This window comes from Taudactylus pleione, unplaced genomic scaffold (assembly GCF_031769625.1).
Source record: "Taudactylus pleione unplaced genomic scaffold, aTauple2 ptg001151l, whole genome shotgun sequence".
NCBI classification, from domain to species: domain Eukaryota; kingdom Metazoa; phylum Chordata; class Amphibia; order Anura; family Myobatrachidae; genus Taudactylus; species Taudactylus pleione.
In genome coordinates, this window is record NW_028285552.1 from 41,719 (window position 1) to 64,231 (window position 22,513).

At 43.4% G+C, this 22,513-nt stretch overlaps 1 protein-coding gene across 3 annotated transcripts in view; it reads right to left on the reverse strand.

Annotated features, from left to right (window-relative positions):
• Positions 1 to 22,513, reverse strand: part of SH3TC2 (SH3 domain and tetratricopeptide repeats 2) — a 79,913-nt gene that overhangs the window by 25,193 nt on the left and 32,207 nt on the right. For all 3 annotated transcript variants that reach the window (XM_088462124.1, XM_088462125.1, XM_088462123.1), the window contains exons 4-7: positions 17,110 to 17,237; positions 5,547 to 5,652; positions 3,799 to 3,942; positions 2,761 to 2,968 (exon numbers count right to left, since the gene is read on the reverse strand). In XM_088462124.1, the coding sequence (XP_088318250.1) occupies positions 2,761 to 2,968; positions 3,799 to 3,942; positions 5,547 to 5,652; positions 17,110 to 17,237 (586 nt within the window). The remainder of the gene's footprint in view (positions 1 to 2,760; positions 2,969 to 3,798; positions 3,943 to 5,546; positions 5,653 to 17,109; positions 17,238 to 22,513) is intronic.

The following is a 22,513-nucleotide window of genomic DNA, read 5'->3' on the forward strand; positions in this document are numbered from 1 at the left end:
GCATTCCTATAATTCGCAGTGCGCGTGCGCAAGCTAGTCTTTGCAATCTGTTTTTGGTTGCTCGTAAGCCACTCTCAGGTCTCTACTTTGAGTGACAGATAGTGCCGTTTGTGGGTGGTAACTGGGGAAGGTGCTTGTAAACGGGGGAGTGGTGCTGCGGGCGCAGGCATATCAGGCCGCCAAAACACTGTTTAAATGGCGAAAAAAATTAGTAAAGTAGCGTCACTGGTCATGTCAACTGCATGTATTTCAGCCCACACTGATCGCAGTGCTTGCGGCGGGTTAAGGCAACCTCAAGGGCTGCGAGCAGCTCCGATGGCTCTCAATGTTCCCGATTAATCCTACATTTCCCGGAGATGATGTGTGTTGAGAGTGGCAAGGGAGTGTCTATATACACTTGCGAGCGCACTTTGCTGTAGCTCGCTCAAACATAGTGGGCGTCCTTACGCGTCGCACTGCGAGCACTTCATATAAATTTAAGGCCCCTTTTTGCCAGCGAGCAACCGCAACTTGCGAGCGGGTCTGAATGAGCTCCTAAATCCAATAATCCCATACCAGCTGTGCCTGGAATTGCTCCCTGCTCTACATACTGACATTCATCCAGGCAAATGCAAGTGAGGCAATGGACTATGCGGACTGCAAATGCGAGCGCTGACTACTGTCAGTAGGTAAGAGTATAGGGAGCATTGGAGCAACATTGGTGATGCTTCATTTAAGCATTATTGTAGTACACCGTTTTTTTGGCTTTACAAAGGAATAGTGCACTTTATTTTTCTTTTACCTACACCATGGTTTTCAGACCATGGTCATTAGATGGTTTAGTAATAGTCCAAGGACAGATAGATGTGAAGGAGAGGTAAGTAAGGAGGACTTTCTGACCAAAAACAGTCACTGTTAAAATTTTAATTTAACATTACATTAGTAAAATATGTTTTCTGGGAATGTCCAAAAATATGAATCAAATTAAGAAGTCTCCAAGAAAGAAAACCAACCTCCAATTTCCCAATTGGATAAGCAAGTTTGTACTATTTTTGGTTAGTCAGTCTTGGATTTAATAAAGAAGCAGTTATTAATAAGACTGGTTTACACTATAAAATGTCCCTCTCTTCTTTACTACAGATTTACCAGTTAAGATTTACCTTAGTGTTACTATAAATGGACCAATAAGTTGTAAATTAAAGATGATTTCCTAATTAAATAGGTCTCTTAATTATTTAATCTAATATGTAATAATTAATCTCTAATCACCACTATGTGTATGTAATAATAGGAGGTGACATGCACGGTCTAACTCCACAGAAACACACAGCTGTATAGTTTTGGGAAATATGGGTCATGTGAGCAAACCTTTATTGTGGCTCCCCTCTCTATACAACTTGTGTCATGTGATTCCCTAGGTGTCTGATAGATGCTATTACTGTTATTAGTAATTGCTGTCTGCAGCTGAAAACATAATAAATATCATGAAAATACAGAGATACCATTTATGATCATATTTAGTGCAGGATTTACCATAAGGGGAAAACTTTGGAATGAGTTGGTTTAACATGTATTGCAATAAGTGCAATAAACTTTCCTTGTTTTTAATACATAGCACAGCTGGAAGTATCTTAAATAACATTAATTTTGTCATTTGGCGAATGCAGAGGGTGTTTAAAATAATATGTGGTCACACCCTATTACATCACTCGTAGTGTTATGAAATACCTGTGACAGAGCCCAATACAGTTAGCCACTGGCTATCTTCAGCCAACCTGATTATCATTCATATGATATGACTTGTCCAATTGTATTTTGATCATTTGAATGTGAGAAGGTTCACATTGCATAGGGTCCGTGAATTGAATTCCAAAAGTTATATTAACCAACTAATCCTTCACGTGTTTGGCCAGCAATGGTAATAATTACACTTGTTAGAGACAAACATGTATATCTCCTTTCCATTGTAGTCTACATGAGACAGAAATCCTTTATTTCCCCTATTTTTACTTTTTTTTTTTTCTCCATTTACGTTCACTAAATGACTGCACACAATTGGATCTCACGTTTTCTCAAAATGTTTTCATTTTATCAGAAAGTATTTTCCTTGACATTAAAGTGGTTTTATGACTACATAGGAGGTGCACATATTCTGCAATACCTTGTCAGAGACCACCATCTTCCCAGCCTGATCACAGTGTTTGGCAATAAAGCTTCAGGACACTTGAGAAAGGTTGGGGGTGACATCTCAGCAGAAGACTGCATACTACTAGACCAAAGCTATGGCTAGCCTGTCCTGTGTTGCCTTCCCCACAGGGCCGTAACTAGGGTAGTGCGACCAGTGCCATGGCACAGGGCACCGCAGGGCAGGGGGCGCTGTTTGGGCCTGTCAATTTTCCTGTTTCTTATCATTCTCACTTGTAGCGTCCTCTTCTTTTATCCCCTGCATCTCCTGGCCTCCCCTATCTCTTCCCTGGACCTTCCCCATGAGGCCATGGCCCTTTTTCAGGTGCACTATCTTATATCCCTATTTAAAAAATGGGGGAGGGGCGCCAAAACTCTCTCTGGCACAGGGCACCAAAAATTCTAGTTACAGCTCTGCTTCCCCATATATAAATATTGTCCCTTTCAAATCTCTCAGAACCCAGTACTTGTGACCTATAGCAATATTGCTTCATACTAAAGGTTTAAGAAAAGTAACACAATGGTGACATGACAGTCTTTTTTTTTTGTACTCGTAGTGTCCGAATATGAAAAGATCGCACCTCAATGAACACTTACTGGTAGAATGGATGAGGTAGTGGCTCCACTGCTATAATGGACAATAAGCCACGCTCTCCCGTACTCAGCGACTGGCCTTCCCATGAAGATTCATCACCAATATCTTTCACATAAACCACATCATTGACGGACACAGCTAGGAATTCTGGTTTCCCATCATCCGCCTGTGCACCAGCATCATGTATCACTGCTCTTGCATAGAAGCACCCTAAAGTCCACAAGATTATATAGAAATGAGTTGTGCGGTTACTGCAATGTGAGACATGGAGGCAAAGTAACATGGAGGCTATGTAACCTGAGGGAATGCTTCTTTGTGTCAGTCACAATGACAGTCTGGAATGATTGAGAACCTGATTAATTACAATTTACACTCAACATGACACACTCCCCTGTGCTCCAGCAGGAAGAGCAAACTATGGGTTCTATGTACTAAACCTTGGAGAGAGAAACAGTGGATGGAGATAAAGTACCAACCAATCAACTCCTGTCACTTTACAGGCTGTGTTTGAAAAATTACAGTTAGGAGCCGATTGGTTGGTACTTTATCTCCATCAACTTTATATTCTATACAGTTTGCAAACTATATATACAAATATGTCTATTTCTACTCAGTGGCGTCCCAAAGGGGGTGTGGTCCGCACCAGGGTGTCACCCGCCTAAGGGTGACACCAAGGTGCAGACTCGGGTGCTGCACCGTAGAATTAAGTGCAGCTCTCGGCTCCCGTCACTGAGGGACCCGGTCAGCACTCCACACAGGGACCTCCTGCTCCTGCTCCCCCCCCCCCAAATAATAGGCTAGATGGTTCGGGCCACGCCCCCTTTTTGGCGCACATCGTTCCTCCCCTTACCAAGTGACACTGTCGGGAAGGATGCCACTGTTCCTACTACTACTCACTAAATAATACACCTCAATTTTAAAACATATTTACACTTAGGACAGGAGGGGGGGGGGGGGGGACTACTATCATGAAAGACCTGATTGTAGAGGAGCAGCAGCAAATCAGTCTGTGCAGCCTTGCTACAATTGCTGTTACTCACCCTCCTGCAGCAGCAAACCAAGATATAGTGTTGCCAGCTCATCTTGATTTACAGATACTTCAATTTCTGTGTCTTCCACCAGAGCAGAGTTCAGCCAGTACCTCTCATCAAAAAGCAGGTGTTCCAGAGTGCAGGCCACAAAGCCTAGAGGTGCCAGATAAACAGACACTAAAATTATGTAGCCATCATTTTACTACTGAAGAGAAGCAGGCATTAAAATGGAAATGATCATTATCTATATGATTTGGTATGTGTCACTCAAAGGGAAATTAGGGTGAATCAGCCAGTGAATGAACACTACCAGTGAATGAACATTTTTAGATTTAATACAGTAAACGTAAATTTCAGTGCACACAATCTTAGATTAGATCTATGGACTATGTTTTATTGATTAAGTCATATTATTAATTTATTGGACTTGTCTGTTCATTTGCTAGCATTGTGCATTCCCTCACTGGTCATTTCTACACCTCTCCTGTATTTTTGTTGTAAAATTCTAACTATTCCTTCAGTCTTTAAACCAAAAATGTATTTTAAAAGTATACATAGTAATAATGATGGCACACTTCTCAATTAGTTGTATCTTCTACACCATCCCCTTAAATATGAGAACTCCCTTAACCGTTCATTCAGGGAATGATTCACCTGGGTCATTCCATGGTTACTGCACATTACAAAGTGACATAGCAAGTTATTTGCATGGCTATCAAATGTAAAAAGAAATTATGTGAAATTAAGTGGAGATGTTGCCCATAGCAACCATTCAGATTCTAGCTATTATCTTCTAGAAAGTGCCAGATACATGATAAGTACTGTAGAATCAGATTGGCTGCTATGGACAACATCTCCACTTCTATAAACCTGCACTTTAGTAAATATATGTTACTAAGAGTCTCCTTACCGCTGCCAGCAAGTATTGTCGGGGAGCTTAGTATCACTCAGCTGACTCGGACAAATGTTATTGATAAATTCCAGTGAGAAAATATTTTTTTATTGCTGCAATAAGCTGTGATAATATTTATTGCTGGAAAACAGTAAATATACTCTTAAACCTCATACTGTAAAAGTAAACAGGTCAGAAAGCATCCTAAGGAAAGAACTATGTTGTATGTGATTAGTCAGATTAGGTTTTTCTTGGTACTTTTCTTCAAAACTATTTTGGCTGTGTGACATGCAATTAAAGTTATATAGATGCGATTAACTGTATGCGAGTCAGATGACCAGAATAAGCTGTAGCACACTGTGATTGTGTGTAACATTCATGCAAAAAAAGCTGGTGCTTACACTTAGCCTTTACTCCCAGGACAGTGTGTAATAAAACACTTTATATAGCTTAATTGATGTGTAACAAATTTTTTCAACGAGGCGTGACATGTGCGACTTTTAGAGGAAGTAAAAAGCGATTATCTTAAAGAGACAGCATACTGCTGTTTAATCTGATTGAACTAATAGTTTACAATGAATCGCAGCCTTTCACAAATGTATACCAATCTAATGTGTTATGTTACTGCTGCATTACATAGAAGATGGTTTGGAAATAGCCACTTTTCAAAACAATTGCATGTGTAGCTCTAGAATTAAATTGCTGACGTATACAGACCTTTCCTGTGCATAAAGACTTGTAGCCAGTGATCCGTCCCCTGTCACACTTCCAGTCACCAAATAACAAAAGTTCACTTAACGGGCTATAATACATGGAACACTGAGAATACCTAACAAGGACGACACTCAGCTGCTGTCCCTATTACCTAGTGAGAGATAAGTTGTAAACTTCCAGATTTCCTCTATAGTCTTGAAGGTGATAATGAAAACATCATTCTGCGCCTGGATGGAGACTAACCGGGCAGACAGCTCCTGTAATACAGTAAGGTGTAAAATGTGAGTGGATCTGGTCAGGAACACCATGATGAACAGCCACAACTCGGAAATGGTGTAACAGCGATTTCCAATTGTAATTGTAGGTATTTTGGGCTTGATTCATTACGGATCGCTATTGCGATCACAGCTGCGTTTATACACACTGGGCCTGATTCAGAGCCGGACGGTATTTGCGGACGGTCATTCCAAAAAAGGGTCCGGCTATTCCAATTGAGCGCTCGCTATTTGCGGTTTGTTGACGCCTCTATGTCTGAGCGAGCGAACGAAAAATTAGCTCGCTATTTTGTAAAGACGCCCCTTTTCCATTCGCATCACACGTCATCTCCAGTATTTATTAGATTAATCGGGAACATCGAAAGGCATCTGAACTGCTCGCAGTGCTTGTGGTAGGTTTTTCCTACCGCAATCACTGTGAGTAGTTCAGGCTAAAAGACAACCAAGTGACGTGGTCGAAGACGCTCCTTTACTAATTATGCACTCCCATTAAACGCCCTTTTTACCGTTTGGCACGTCTGCGTTCGGATCTCCACTCCCCCGTTTTCAAGCACCTTCCCCTATTACCACCCACAAACGATACATTCTGTCAATAAAATTAGCAGCCCCTCGCTGTTTTGCGAGCGCACGATTTCCGACCGCAATGACTGGTTTGGGCATGCGCATTACGACCCATACGCATGCGCAGTTGTGCGAACATCGCTCAGAGTGAACGAGTGGCCGATTACAAGCGGCTCTGAATCAGGACCACAGTTTTGCTGCAAAAATATTCTAATGTTTGCAACCGGTCTGCCAGCATAGAGACGCCCACTACCACTTTGCACATCTGTAAGACCTTGCAGTCCAGCGTATACTTTGGTAACATACAGTAACATCAGACCCTCACGTAGAATTACAGCAGGTCTAACCTGTCTCAGAAATTGCAAGTCTCGACACACAATTTGTGCACGCCCATGTAAAACGGACAGACGCATCTGCGTTTCTCTAACCACTCTCCGTCACCACCCCCAAACGCTCACATCCCATCACTCACACTGTGATGGCTTTCTATATGTGTACGTGATCGCAGTGCGATCGCAATGCTAACCTGCGCACATGCACTGCATGCGCAGTATGCACCAACGGCCAATCTGCGTACCTGGTTGCAATTGCGATCCATCCTGAATCAGGCCCTCTATACACAGATATACAGTAGGATTATTCGGCTTGTTGCACAGTGTTTGTACATTTCTATTTATGTTTTTTCATGGATATTTAGTTTGACTGAAGAGAGGTTTATTACATTAACAAAAACAGTAGAATGCAGTAACTATTTCTAAACTGTACATGAATATAAAGGGGTTTTATAAAATCATTAATTCATGATTTTCAAGCTTTTTCTCCAAAAGGCAGAAAAATAAAATACCCCAGTGAGAAAGCTGCAATTTATATCTCACAGTGCAAAAAAATCCATCCTGGGAGAGCTATAAAGTGGATGTAGATATAAAACCAACCAATCAGCTCCTAACTGTGACAGTTAGGAGCCGATTGGTTGGTACTTTATCTCTATCCTTTGTATCTATCTCCAGGCTTTGATAAATCTCCCTCCATATCTTCTAAGAAATCCAAACCAATTATAGTAATCTTATGAATACTTTGTTCGAGTTTAAAACAAGACTGCTACAAATCTATAAATAATGATTTGGAGACAAATCAATGCAAAGACATTGGAGCTGCAGTATTCACCTGAACAGCTAAGAGTGCCTTGGTTAACACACAATACACTTCAAAGAGCTTCTCAATAGGAAACGTGCTTGGCAGTTGTCCTGTGTATTCTGGCCAATGTTTTTGGAAAGTTGCCCACACTTGTTGACCTTTGTATTACACAATATATTACAAATGAGTGCCTCTGCTGCATACGTTGCTGTGGTACCGATGCAGAGAGAGAATGCTGGGGGTAAGGAGGAAATTCCTAAGTAGCTAAAGGTATGTCACCATTGTCTTTTTAAACAGACAGTGTATTTCAGTGTTCTGGATTTTACAGTATAAAGCAATCCACACAAGCACATACCAAGGGGCCTATTCATCATCGATAAATGGCCCGGTAACCATGCGGAAACACTAGTTTCAGCATATTTTACTTACCAGGCCATTTATCATCAGGGGTCCGATAGGACCCCTTGATATTCAGAAAACTCTGAAAACTGAAAGTTTTCGGAGTTTGCTGCCCAGAACAAGCGCCATCTTCAGAAGGAGTTCCGGGGATGCGGAGAGGGATCCAAGCGGATCCTTCTGCCGCCTTCTCACGGACTCCCCAGCGGCTGTGCGCATGCGTGACCTCAGGTCACGCGTGTGTAGCCGGGTTGATGGGGAGGAGGTAAAATAGTATCGCAGCTACATCTGTATCTGCGATACTAACAGAGGGGACAGCTGCTTTTCAGAGCAGCTGTCCCCGCATCGGAGCAATGATTAATTGTTCCAGGGTAATCTATCCCCTGCTGCGAGTTGGATACTTAAATATTCCTCACAGCGAGTTCAATACTAAATCATCGGAGGCCCCCAAATCTTTTTCCTTAAGCACATTCTCCGTTTCACTCCCACGATCTCTTGAGATCCACAGGGACCTGTTTCGAGTCTCCTGCCTTTCATTCATTCTCTTGGTGATCTAATTAGTTCATTCAGACTCCAGCAACACCTTTACCCCAATGACACCTGAACAGCCCTGGCTCGAGGCATGTTTGACCAGTGCGGTTGAACAGGGTCGCACCCCTCCCAACCATTCCAGATTTCAGCAGGATAGTCCCGTGTTTCAGGCACTGCCCTGCTGTTCCACCGGTGGGGCAAAGTGTCCCACGGATGTCCTGGAGGTTGGGTAACTCCATCACCGCAACAGTGTGGTGGTGCTGGTCCCAGAGAAGAGGAATGGATGCCGCGCGCATGCATGCGGCCTCCATTGAGTGCAGTGTCTCGCACCAAAGGGGGCATGCTGTTGATGTTGAGTGACAGCACGCCCCCTTTGGTGGACGGGATGGGGTGGTGGCTGCCCAGACAGAGGTGTTCCCATGAGAACGCCTACCATTTGGGGGCGGCCCCACTGACATCACAAGTGATGTCAGTGGGAGAGCTTTCGGCTCTGTTTGAGCCGAAAGCTCTCTGGGGCTTGCGGCCACGAGACCCTACCACAAGGGCCTCGTCGCAAGCCCGATGGTCGCGATGGTCTTGACCATCGCGCCCATCTTCCTGGCCGCTCGCATTAGCTGTGGGTGGCAACCCACAGCAATGCGAGCGGCCAGGAGGCCGCTCTATAAAAAAAAAAAAACAGATGCCCTGATTCAGAGCGAGCGCTCTGTCAGAGCGTCCGGCTCTGAATCAGGGCCACTGTGCTCCTTCCATCCAACAAGTGTCAGCTAATAAAAACATACACACACACAGCTACACACTGTATACTGTGCTCCTACCATCCAACAATCCACCTTAACAGGGCCGCCGTGCGTGGGGGTGAAGACGCCACCACTGACACCTTGTCCGCCGTGTCCATCGCTAATCTGATGACGCACCTGCTGCGTACCCGCTGATGCCGCCCGACAGTCACACAGATACAAACAGGCAAACACTGTGCAGTGTTCGGCGGCCAGAGCTACCCATAACCCCACGGCGCCGGCATCTCCAACGCAAGCCCCGCCCCCCTACATCTGCGGACTTGCGCATTCTGGTATTTTTTCTTAGCGGGGAAGGGGGGGGCAGTGGGAAACCGGGAGTAACAGTAGGATTTGCGGAGGGAGCGGGAGGGCGAGCTAGAAATCGGGAGGGTAGGCAAGCCTGGTGATCAGTAGACCGCGCATGCGCAGGAGTCACGAAAAAAAGTGATGTGGTCACTTTTCTCTAAGCACATTCCAGGGACAGGCTCCTTTCAGAGTCCCTGTCCCTGCGGGTGAACAGTGATACATTCGGGCAGTATTATCACATATTGCAATACAATTTTGGGCGCGAATATCGTGCCCAGATAGCACTGCACATGTTATTATGGATAAATCAGCCCCTTACATAAACTTTACTGAAGTAATATCCTGAAGTGCGCACAATCACACATTGTGGAAGCTCACGCTTAATTGAATCCCCCATAGACTTGTGCAGATTTATTTAAAAAAAAAAAAACTTTTTATACTTTTGATTCTGCTCAATTAGCAACTCTGAATGACATATTTTAACATCTCTCTAGAAAGCAATGACTACCATTGATCAGACCCTATCTCAACCTGTCAGCTTCTAAACCGCTCCTTCATGCCCTCATCATTTCCCACCTTAATTACTGTAATCTGTTCTCTGACCTCTATCTTCCTCCTCGTCCCTCCCCAGTCTATCCTGACTCTACTGCCCACCTCATTTTTGTTGCTTGGTGCCATACTTCTGCTGCCCCTCTCTGCCAGTCACTCCATTGGCTCCCTATACCATTCAGAATGAAATGTAAACTCCTCTCTCTCACCTACAAAGCTCTCAGTCTCCCCGATCTTCCATTCATCACCAGGCTCATTTTCTCATATACTCCCTACTGCCTTCTGTGCACTGCTGATGATTGTCGCCTCACTTCATCTGTTCCATTCATTATCTCTCTCGGCCCGCTACTAACATTTAGAATGCCATCCCTCACTCTATTAGGCTTTTATCCATTGCCCCAGCCTTCAGGTGTCCCCTTAAAACTCTGCAGCCTCTGTCCTCTTCTTCTATTGTCTCCACCAGGGTTGTAACTAGGGTAGTGCGACCAGTGCCAAGGCACAGGGCACCGCAGGGCAGGGGGCGCTGTTTCGGCCTGTCAATTTTCCTGTTTATTTTCATTCTCACTTGTAGCTTCATCTTCTTTTATACCCAGCAACTCCTGGCCTCCCCTATCTCTTCCCTGGCCCTTCCCCATGAGGCCATGGCCCTTTTTCAGGTGCACTATCTTATGTCCTTATTTAAAAAATGGAAGTAGAGGGTGGGCGCCAATGCTCTCTCTGGCACAGGGCACCAAAAAGTCTAGTTACGGCTTTGGTCTCCACCCATATCTCCAATAAATTGTAAGCCCTTCCCTTTGTCTTCTCTACAACAGTAAATAAAATAATTGCCCACTACAATTATGCATCTATGTTAATTTAAATACTGTCTGAGTGTGTACTTATGTATCCTGTTATCAATTGTATCCCCTTGTTCGATGCTATGGAACCCTAGTGTTGCCTTATAAAAGATGATAGATCTTTTGGCGATTTGAGGTTAATTGACTTCACTTTTAGGGGCCTATTTATCAAATATTTGCGGGATATTACCTAAAAACAGACGTTTTTGGAGGATATCCACAAATATTAAAGTATCTCGCAAATGTACCATTAAGGGACCACAGCAGATATCTTCATATCTGCTGTGGTCCCTCGATTTCTACCAGCAACCACAGCCCTCATAGGTTTATATGGGGGCTACGAAGCAGTCACAGGAAGAGGGTTCTTCTGGAACCCTCCCCAACAATGGCCGCCGCACATGTGTGATCACTTCATACGAGCACATTGCAAGGACGGGCACCTTTCAGAGCCCCTGTCCCTTCAGGTGAATATTGATACATTTGGCGGAATTTAATTTCTTATTGCTGTGAATATCATCGATAGGAAATTACAATTATCGGGTCTAAAACCCAATAATTGATAAATATGTCCCTTGCTGCTGAATGCATCATACTGGAGAATCCTTTTGTTATACAGGTTGAGTCTCCAATATGCAAAATGCTTGGGACCAGGGGTATTTTGGATAACGAAATATTCCGTATTTTGGATAATTTGCATATCTTAATTAAATATCTTAGGAATGGGACCCCAATATACACATTGAATGCATTTATGTGTTATATACACCTTATATAAGCAGCCTGCAGGTAATTTTATACAATATTTTCAATAATTTTGTGGCTCAAATAAAGTTTGTGTACAGAAATTAAATTCATTTATGTTTCATATACACCTTATACACACAGCCTGAAGGTAATTTTATACAATATCTTTAATAATTTGTGCCTTAGACAAGTTTGTGTACATTGAACCAATCAAAAATCAAAGGTTTCATTATCTCAGTCATGCCAAAATAATTCCGTATTTCGGAATATTTGGATATGGGAGACACAACCAATATAATAGGCTGCAATTACCATGGAGAGTGCTTAATTCTTCCATGCATTTGTTTTTTCTTCATTCATTCTATTCATATACATGAGTTATTAGCATTTTTTTTTACATAATAGGGGAGATGTATCAAGCCTTAAAGTGGAGTAACTGCCCAAAGCAACCAATCCGCTTCAAACAGTTATTTAAAAGACTTCGCTATGTACTGTAACTAACAGAAACTGATTGGACGCTTTAGGCAACCTCCACTTTATCGCTATCCAAGGGGCCTATTCATCATCACTTAAATGGCCCTTTACACATGCAGAAACGCTAGTTTTCGCATATTCTATGTAACGGGTCATTTATTATCAGGGGTCTGATAGAACTGCCTAATATTCAGCAAAATCCCAAAATGTAAAGTTTTCAGAGTTTGCTTGCAAGAACAAACACCATCTTCAGATGCTTCTGATTCTCAGAGACCGGATTCTTCCTATGTCATACAGGTATCCGCTGTGGGCCGGATTTACTAAGCAACGCATCCACGATGCGGTTTAGCCCGCCTCTCATCGGGTACACACTACGGTTGATTACCGCGGTATGTACCTAGAACATCGCAAAAGACAGCTCTCCCGATAAGAGTTGTCCTTTGCGATGCCCCCGGACAGAGGGGCTTCCAGTTTTAACACCCAGAAGTCCTTCTGGCGTCCTTCTGTACATGCACAGTAGGACGCGGGCCGCAGGGGGTGATGGGAGGCATCTGATTGGCTCCCTCTCAGACGGAGTGTCCCGAAAAGAAGCCCATAGGCTTCTATTGAGTAACGCCACCTAAAGATGGCCTTACCCATCAGGACTGCATTTTCGGGGGATTTACCGCATTTTCCCCTTTAGTACATCCCATCCTGTGTGTTGTATATAACCAAATGCTCATAAAAAAATGTGTTCTAATGTTGTTGAAGGTCCTAAAAATGTGAAATAAAAAAATAAAGCTGAATTATATTAATAAAAATAGAACCTTTTTGAGTCATTTTACAAATTGCAGGCTCAAAAAAAATCCTTAATCTTTTTGGACCCTTTATTCATTTGTGTATTAGGTGAATACTAAAGTTCATTCCTACAATATGCATAAATGTGCCAAATCTCACGGCTGGTTAGAAATAACTAAGGCCCTCATTCAGAGCCGTACGCTCTGAATGAGGGCCGTCCTCCATAACTATGGAGCGTCCCCCTGGATGCTCGTATAGCTGTGGGTCACCACCCACAGCCTATACGAGCGTGCAGTTTGATGGCCGCGATGGTCGTGACCATCGCGACCATCGAAACTGCGAGCCGGAGCCTGCGGTTGAGGTTTTCAACCGCAAGGCCCGGAGTGATTTTGGCTCTATCAGAGCCAAAATCACTCCCACTGACATCACTAGTGATGTCAGTGGGACGGCTTCTGACGGGAGGCACGCCCACCAAAGGGGGCGTGCTGTCAATCAACATCGACAGCACGCCCCCTTTGATCAGACACAACGAGCGAAGGACTTTCCTTCGCTCGTCGCGTCTGGCGCATGCGCACGACGGAGCTCCCTCCGTCGTGCGCATGCTCAATGCAGACCATCGACCCACTTGCGAGTGGACAGCCGCTTGCGAGTGGGTCTGAATCAGGGCCTAAGTCTTATCTGTGCGCATCCCATACCTATGGCAATGGATTGCATAAGCAGTCCTCATTTTCCTTTGATCTATCCCCCTGCATTAAAGAAAGTTCTCTAAAAATTGATTACTATGTTACTTCTCATTTTCACACTCAGTGCTGCCATCTCTATATACATATGCAAACCACAAAAATGAAGAACAACACTCCTGCCATCTCTTACGGTTAGCCCTCTGCTAGGAGAGGTCAAAGGGATTTGATTGCACAATTCGCCTCATCACGAACACAATGCATAATCATGGCCCTGCTTACTTACCTGGGGACCTGGAAGATTGGACTACGCTTGCTGGAAATTTGTGAGTCTCCCGCACATTCTGGGGAAAGCAAGCTAGTATGCTCTACCAGTATAGCTTGCACTTCAGAAATGCTAGAACAGCCCAATATCCCCACACCTTGGGCCAAATGTAATAGGATGAGAGTTCAAAAATTGTGAGAGTAAACTTTCATACTCTTTAAACTCGGCCAATGTCCGAGAACATGAAAACTCACATGTTTTTCAGACACAAAAACCTGTCATGATTTAACCTCTCATGCTTTCCCATTTTGAAAATACAACTCGACCAATGTAATAGTGTGAGAGTTTACTGCTAAACTCTCACATTTTCTAAACTCTCACCTTGTTAGATTTGGCCCCTGCTCTCTAAAAGGGAAGCAATCGGGAAGCCGACTGCCTAAATACCGGCAGCCGGCTTCCCGACTGTCATATCCCGGCAAGGGTGAAATGCCGGGCGTCTAGATGTAGACGCCCGCATTTCCCCGACGCCGGGAGACCAGTGCCCGGCATCCCGATCGTAGAGATGCCGGGCGCCGCGAGCGGACAGCCGCGGGGGGGGAGGGTTAGGTTTAGGGCTCCCGGGGGGGGACTTAGGGTTAGGCACCCCCCCGGGAGGGTTAGGGTTAGGCTAGGGGGAGGGAGGGTTAGGGTTAGGCACCCCCGGGGGGGACTTAGGGTTAGGCACCCCCCCGGGGGACATAGGTTCAAGCAGCGGGGAAGGGGGTGGTTAGGGTTAGGCACTTAGAGGGGGGATTAGGGTTAGGCACTTGGGGGGGAAGTTAGGGTTAGGCACCCCTAAGGAGGGTTAGAGTTAGGGGGGTTAGGTTAGGTTAGTAGATACTCACCTATCCACGATCGGGATTTCCAGCGCTGTCGGGCTTCCGCTGCTCGGAACTCTGCTGATGTCGGCCTGCCGCTGACAGGAATTTCATACCCATTCCCTCTAAAAACTCCCTTGAAAAAGCAGTCACATCTAAGGCAGGTGTGCATAGCCACAACCATTGTGTAACGTGATACACCTCCCAATTTCTCATGGGTTAGGACATACGTGATTACTATAAGGATAGCAGGACAATCCACCCTAAATAAGGACAGTTGGAGGTATAAAATACAGTCCGGTGCATAAATATTGGGACATTGACAGAATTGTAATATTTTGGCCTCTATTCACCACCACAATGGCTTTAAAATGAAACAAACATGATGTGCTTTAACTGCAGACTTTCAGATTTAATTTGAGGGTAATTACATCCAAATCAGGTGAACGGTGTAGGAATTACAACGATTTCTATATGTGCCTCCCACTTTTTAAGGGGCCAAAAGTAATGGGACAAACTAAACAATCCTTAATCTAACTTTCACTTTATAATACTTTGTTGCAAATCCTTTGCAGGCAATTACAGCCTGAAGTCTGGAACGCATACACATCACCAGACGCTGGGTTTCATCCCTGGTGATGCTCTGCCAGGCCTCTACTGCAAATGTCTTCAGTTCCTGCTTGTTCTTGGGCATTTTCCCTTCAGTTTTGTCTTCCATCAAGTGAAATGCTCAATCGGATTCAGGTCAGGGTATTGACTTGGCCATTGCATAACATTCCACTTTTTAGCCTTAAAAACTCTTTGGTTACTTTTGCAGTATGCTTCGGGTCATTGTCCATCTGCACTGCGAAGCACTGTCCAATGAGTTCTGAAGCATTTGACTGAATATGAGAATATAATATTGCCCGAAACACTTCAGAATTCATTCTGCTGCTTTTGTCAGCAGTCACATCATCAATAAAAACAAGGGAACCAGTTCCATTGGCAGCCATACATGCCCATGCCATGACACTACCACCACCATGCTTCACTGATGAGGTGGTATGTTTTGGATCATGAGCAGTTCCTTTCCTTCTCCATACTCTTCTCTTCCCATCACTCTGGTACAAGTTGATCCTTGTCTCATCTGTCCATAGGTTGTTGTTCCAGAACTGTTTGGCAAACTCTAATCTGGTCTTCCTGTTTCTGTGGCTCACCAATGGTTTACATCATGTGGTGAACCGTCTATATTCACTCTTGTGAAGTCTTCTCTTGATTGTTGACTTTGACACATATACACCTACCTCCTGGAGAGTGTTCTTGATTTGGTCAACTATTGTGAAGGGGTTTTTCTTCACCAGGGAAATAATTCTTCTGTCATCCACCACAGTTGTTTTCAGTGGTCTTCCGGGTCTTTTGGTGTTGCTGAGCTCTCCGATGCGTTCTGTCTTTTTAAGAATGTTCCAAACAGTTGATTTGGCCACACCTAATGTTTTTGCTATCTCTCTGATGGGTTTGTTTTGATTTTTCAGCCTAATAATGGCTTGCTTCACTGATAGTCACAGCTCTTTGGATCTCATATTGAGAGTCGACAGCAACTGATTCCAAATACAAATGTCACACCTAGAATCAACTCCAGACCTTTTACATGCTTAATTGATAATGACATAACGAGGGAATAGCCCACATCTGTCCATGAAATCACTTTTGAGTTGCTAGTCCCATTACTTTTGGCCCCTTAAAAAGTGGGAGGCACATATAGAAACCGTTGTAATTCCTACACCGTTCACCTGATTTGGATGCAATTACCCTCAAATTAAATCTGAAAGTCTGCAGTTAAAGCACATCTTGTTTGTTTCATTTCAAAGCCATTGTGATGGTGAATAGAGGCCAAAATATGAAAATTCTGTCAATGTCCCAATATTTATGCACCTGACTGTATATCTAGAACCTCTGCTGTTCCCCATTGCCACAAGTTAGTTCTCTCCATAACACCAAGACTGGACATAGCTTTTATCATTCTGAAAAAACAAATGTGTAATCTGGGAGAGCTGACATTTGCTCTAATTAAAAAGAAGTAAAAATTAATTTGCTAACAAAAAACCCAAACAGACGGATAAAAGTGGACATGTGACTGGTTACAGATCTGCATATAGTTGTATAGATTTTGAGGAGCTCTCTCGGACTGTGGGAAAAGTGGGTCAAGCACCTCGGTCTTGCCCACTCCTTCATAAAGTGGGTGATCATGGGGTTGGATAACACTATTCTTGGCGGATGATGTCATACAGCCACACCACCAGCTGCATAAAGTCGCAATTCACTACAGGGTGGGTTCCATGATGACAAGAATTGTGACCACACCCCCTGCATGTCCCACATGGACCTTCACTCGGTTATCTCCTGGGGGGTGCAAAATATGTATGTCGACACGTATGGATTTGTACCATATTGTTCAATAAGATGTAATTTATAACATCCTGAAAAATAATGAATTCAAAATATAGATATTGGTATCAAAAAACATTCATTAATGCCAATGATTTCTAATATCACATCAGTAAAGTATAGGCATACCTTAAAAAGTAACAGAGTTTCTTTGTTATCATTTTCAAGAGACCACAGAGTCTTCCTCGCCGCCTCCTGCAGAGAGACATTAGGGCCCAGGGTGGAGCGTTTCAGGATGGAATAGGACAGGGAGATTTCTGTAGAAAACAGGAAGGGCAGAAGTAGGAGAGGAAACGAGCAGTGGTTACTTGGTAACGATGCTGTGACAGACAGGATACCTGCAGAGCTAACAGCACACAGGACTAGAAATACTATAGAATTACAATACAACTGTCCATTGGGCATATGTTCATCAGCCTGTGGATCTTGCAATCTAATCTGCAAACTAAAACCCTGTGTTTTGTACATAATTTAATTTATAGCCATGCTATGAGCCTATGCATATGCAGCTCATGGGTGATTGTGTTAGCCGCATCCTGTCATTGTTACAAACGCAATTGAAAATCCATATAAATGTAACAGGAATTGCTTCTTTTGCGCCCCCTCTTCCCCCCTAGTTACTGGAAATGTTGTAGCCAAAGTTGATTTAAAGGTTAAATTGCATACATGCATCTATGTATTTCTAGTTCTACACTAATGCATTCAGTTGCATTAGCAACTAAGCAGGAACGTTCTTTGCTTTATAAAATGAAATATCGGTTAGCAGTGACATCTAGTGGTCAAATTATCATAAATAATTCTATAATGGAAACTACTTTGTTCTTGTCAGTGCATTGTATTGTGATGTGTAATTGTTACTTTGTCTGAAATGCCTCGTAATATAAATGTAAATTATATTACATATATAAATATATTTATATTAATGCAAGAAGGCTGCACTGGACCAATTTGTAAATAAAGAAACTGGATGGGCACTCACCGTTCAGTACAAAAGATGATCAGTTTACTCACAAGTCCAAATACATAGTCGACGTTTCGGACCATGCAGGTCCTTTGTCAAGACAGCACAACCTATGCAAAGCTACCACCAAGATATATACACACACACACACACACACACACACACGTACATACATAGTCAAGTCACATTATTATGACCACCTCCTTCATTTAATGTCGGCAGCGCGTAGCCCATGAAGTAAGTCACGTGCTGTGCGCTGACTTGGTGGGTAGATAAGGTGTGCGATAGGCTGTCTGCACATATATCACTCGTTGCAGTCATGGGTAAAATTGGCGATTTATCCAAGTTGCATAAAAAAAGATGACTATTGGCTTTCGGGCCAAGGGTGGCAGTATTTCTGAAATGGCGCAGTTTGTGAACTGTTCGCGTGCTGTTGTGGTGAAGGTGTATCGTGACTGGACAAATGGCACCATTGCAAATAATCAACATGGAAACTGCGGAGCACCACTGCCATTAAAGCGAAAGGTGATAGTCACCTAAGTAGGTGCGTGAGGGCCAACCAACACGGTGCAGCGTACCCTGCTGCATATGGGGCTCTGAAACAAATGGATGGTCACTGCACCTATGCTGACAAAGGTGCACAGAGGAAAAGGCTTCAAATTTCACGTCTGTATCGGAATTGGAAACGAACCTCCGCTGATTGGAAAGTGGTTGCCTTCTCCGATGAGTCACATTTTGTGCTGCATCGAACAGATGGACATTGTCCTGTCAGACGGCAAACATCGGCGAATAAACACCCTGTAACCATTGCTGGAAGAAAATAAGCTGGTGGTGGCAGCGTTATGGTCTGGAAAATGTTTTGTATTAGCTGCTAGTCATAATAATGTGACTCAACTGTGTATTAGATTTTATATATATATATATATATATATATATATATATATATATATATATATATATATAGTAATCCACGGACCGGCACTCAACAAGCTGTGCATACCACATAAACTGCTCCGGTGCCTTCCCATAGGGTGCCAACAGGGTGTCCCAAATACAAGTCCAAGAAGGCGGCACTCAGAGACTTGAAATGCAGATAAAGCTTCAGTTTTAATTATCGACGTTTCGGAGGACAAGCCTCCTTTCTCAAGACACTGACATACAAACATACAGAGCATACAGGAACAAATAAATACCTAATGGACATCATAGAAACACCTCCCCGTGACTGAGGACGCCGCGCGCACTTCCGGTGAATCGGAGGGACACAAACGTGAGCAGGTCACGTGCATCCACATACGTCTCCGTCAGACGCGTCAGGCATCCCCACCAACGGCCTGTGTTGCTGTAAACTGCAACCATGGCAACCGATAAACTCACGGATACCAGGGTGAAGAGACAGCAGCACCAGCCATGTAAAAAGACATAAAAACATGAATAAAAACAACATAGCGCTATATCAGTCCCACTGTGCACTGAAATAAATAACATATTATATCAGAAAGGGAGTTATCAAGGAGAATCCAATAATAAATAATTCTAAAGCCAATAAGGCATCAAATTTACAGCATAGTAACCCCTATAATATCAAACAATTGTTGTTACAAAGTTAAAGCTGTCAACGAAACAAAAATAATAATAAATTATCGCCCTACTTTAACCAGATATATCTTGTAACAAATGTCACCCCAGGATGGCCATAGACTAAATCAGAAACAACTTACTACATAGTTAGAGAAAACAGCTTAATCCAAGTGATTCATTTAGTTCCCTGGGGACAACCGTATCTAGCAGGAAAATCCATCTGCATTCAAATTGCAAAAGACGCTTAGATCTATTGCCTCCACGTAACGACAACGGGACATGATCTATAATGCGGTACCTTATCATAGCTACCCCATGCTTCACCTGGGCAAAATGACGAGCCACAGGTTGCTCACTAGAGCCAGTTGTAATTGCCGCCCTAATAGCGGAACGGTGTTGAGCCATGCGCTCTTTGAATTGCCTCTCTGTCTTGCCCACGTAGTGTAACCCACATGGGCAAGACAGAAGATACACAACAAATCTGGAACTACAAGTTAATGTATGGTAAATCTTAAATCTCTTGCCAGAATATGGGTGCAAGAAACTATTACCCGCTACAATATATCTACAGGTTAAACATCCCGTGCATTTAAAGTAACCGTGTTTTCGTTGCAAAAAATGCGTGGAAGTGTCCCTGGAGAATCCAGTGATATCAGTTTTTACTAGAAAATCCTTCAAATTACGGCCCCTAGTGTAACACGGGCGAATTCTAGTGTTTGTCAAAAAAGGTAATTCAGGATCCGATTGGATCAAAGGCCACAATTGTTTAACTTTTTTATTACTGAACCTACTACTAGTACTATATCTATTGACCCATGTGATCACATTCTGATCAGAAATTTTAGAACAAGGGTGCAATAGCTCTTTACGGCTAATAATCAAAGGTTTATTTTTGGCCTGAAGTAGCTCATTAAGATGATAACCTCTATCAATAAATTTATTTACCATCACATCCAGTTGCTGATGTAATTCACCACTCTCACTGGTGAATCTGCAAACTCGGAGCATCTGTGAGTATGGCAAGCTATGTGAGGTAGAAATTGGATGAAAACTATTGTGACGAAGAATAGTATTGTGATATGTAGGTTTGACATATAATGATGTCTTTAATTGACCGGAAACAGATTTGATCCTGACATCAAGAAAAGTTACCTCATGAAGATTAAGATTATACGTCAATTTTGCAGCTACATCAGAAGAATTATGTGCCAGAATCAAATCATCAAACATTTGTTCTGTCCCAGTCCAAAAATTGAGAATATCGTCAATATATCGAAGGTAGAGAAACAAATGCTGAGTAACACTGGGATCAGTGAAAAACAGCTGCTGCTCCACCTTATGCATGTAAGCATTAGCGTACGATGGGGCCACACAGGACTCCAACGCACACCCAGCCAACTGAACAAAGAAATACCCTTCATACAAGAAGTAGTTGTGTAGGAGAGTAAACTCTAATAAACTCAAAAACAAACACTTGGACCCTCATACTGTATAATGCATTGTTAGTGATCAGTTGTTTGACCGCAGCAAGACCTTCACCATGTGGAATGCATATGTAAAGGCTTGCGACGTCTATACTACACAAGAAACAATTATCTGGTAACTGTGCAATCGATGATAACTTAAGCAACAGAGCTGAAGCATCTCTTAAATAAGACTTAAGGTTTTGAATACAAGGTTGTAAAAATACATCTAAAAAGATGGAAATAGGTTGGCACAGAGACCCACGGGCAGAGATAATAGGTCTGCTCGGGGGACTCTGTGCATTTCTATGTACTTTAGGGATCGTGTAGAACACCGAAACAACCGGATGTTCAACACTTAATGAATTATACACTGTTTCAGAAATTAATCTCATGGACAAAGCATCAGCCAGAATAGTATCCAATTCTTTTTTGAACAAAACAGTGGGGTCAGACGAAAGAGAACCATATGTCAACTTATCAGAAAGCAAACGACTACATTCATCTTTATATATTTGTAAATCCATCACCACAATCGACCCTCCCTTATCCGCTCCACGAATAATGATATCCCTCCTTTTACTGAGAGATATCAAAGAATTGTATTCATCCTTTGTTAAATTAGAATACACAGATGGAACAGAGGGCCTGATTCAGAGCCGGACGCTATTTGCGCTCGCTCGTTCAGAAAAAGGGGCCGGCTATTTAAATTGAGCGCTCGCTCTTTGCGGTCTGTTGACGCCTCTATGTCTGAGCGAGGGAACGAAACATGCGCTCGCTATTTTGTAAAGACGCCCCCTGGCCCCTCGCATCCTACGTCATCTCCGCTATTTATTTGATTAATCGAGTACATCGAAAGGTGTCTGAACTGCTCGCAGTGCTTGTGGTAGGATTTTCCTACCGCAATCATGCGAACAGTTCAGACTAAGAAACAACCAAGTGACGTGGTCGATGACGCTGCTTTGTTAATTATGCACACCCTTAAAACGCCCGTTTTGACTGTTTGGCACGCCTGCGCTCGGATCTCCACTCCCCGTTTTCAAGCACCTTCCCTTGTTACCACCCACAAACGCCTCATCCTGTCACTCAAACTAGCAGGCACTCACTATTTTGCGAGCGCTCGATTTCCGACCGCACTGACTGGTTGGCGCATGCGCATTACGAGGGGCCATCCTACGTAATTGTAGAGGGACAAGTAGCTCCGGATTCACAGTGGAAGTAGTATTTCTTTTGCCAAAGTGTTCTTTCAATTTCAAGGTACGATGCAATTTAAAGGTGTCAATCTTCCACTGGAACTCGTTCCAGTGGTTGCAGTTTACAGCAACACAGGCAGTTGGTGGGGATGCCTGACGCATCTGACGGTGACGTATGTGGATGCACGTGACCTGCTCACGTGTGTCTCCCTCTGATTCACCGGAAGTGCGCGTGGCGTCCTCAGTCACGGGAAGGTGTTTCTATGATGTCCATTAGGTATTTATTTGTTCCTGTATGCTCTGTATGTTTGTAGGTCAGTGTCTTGAGAAAGGAG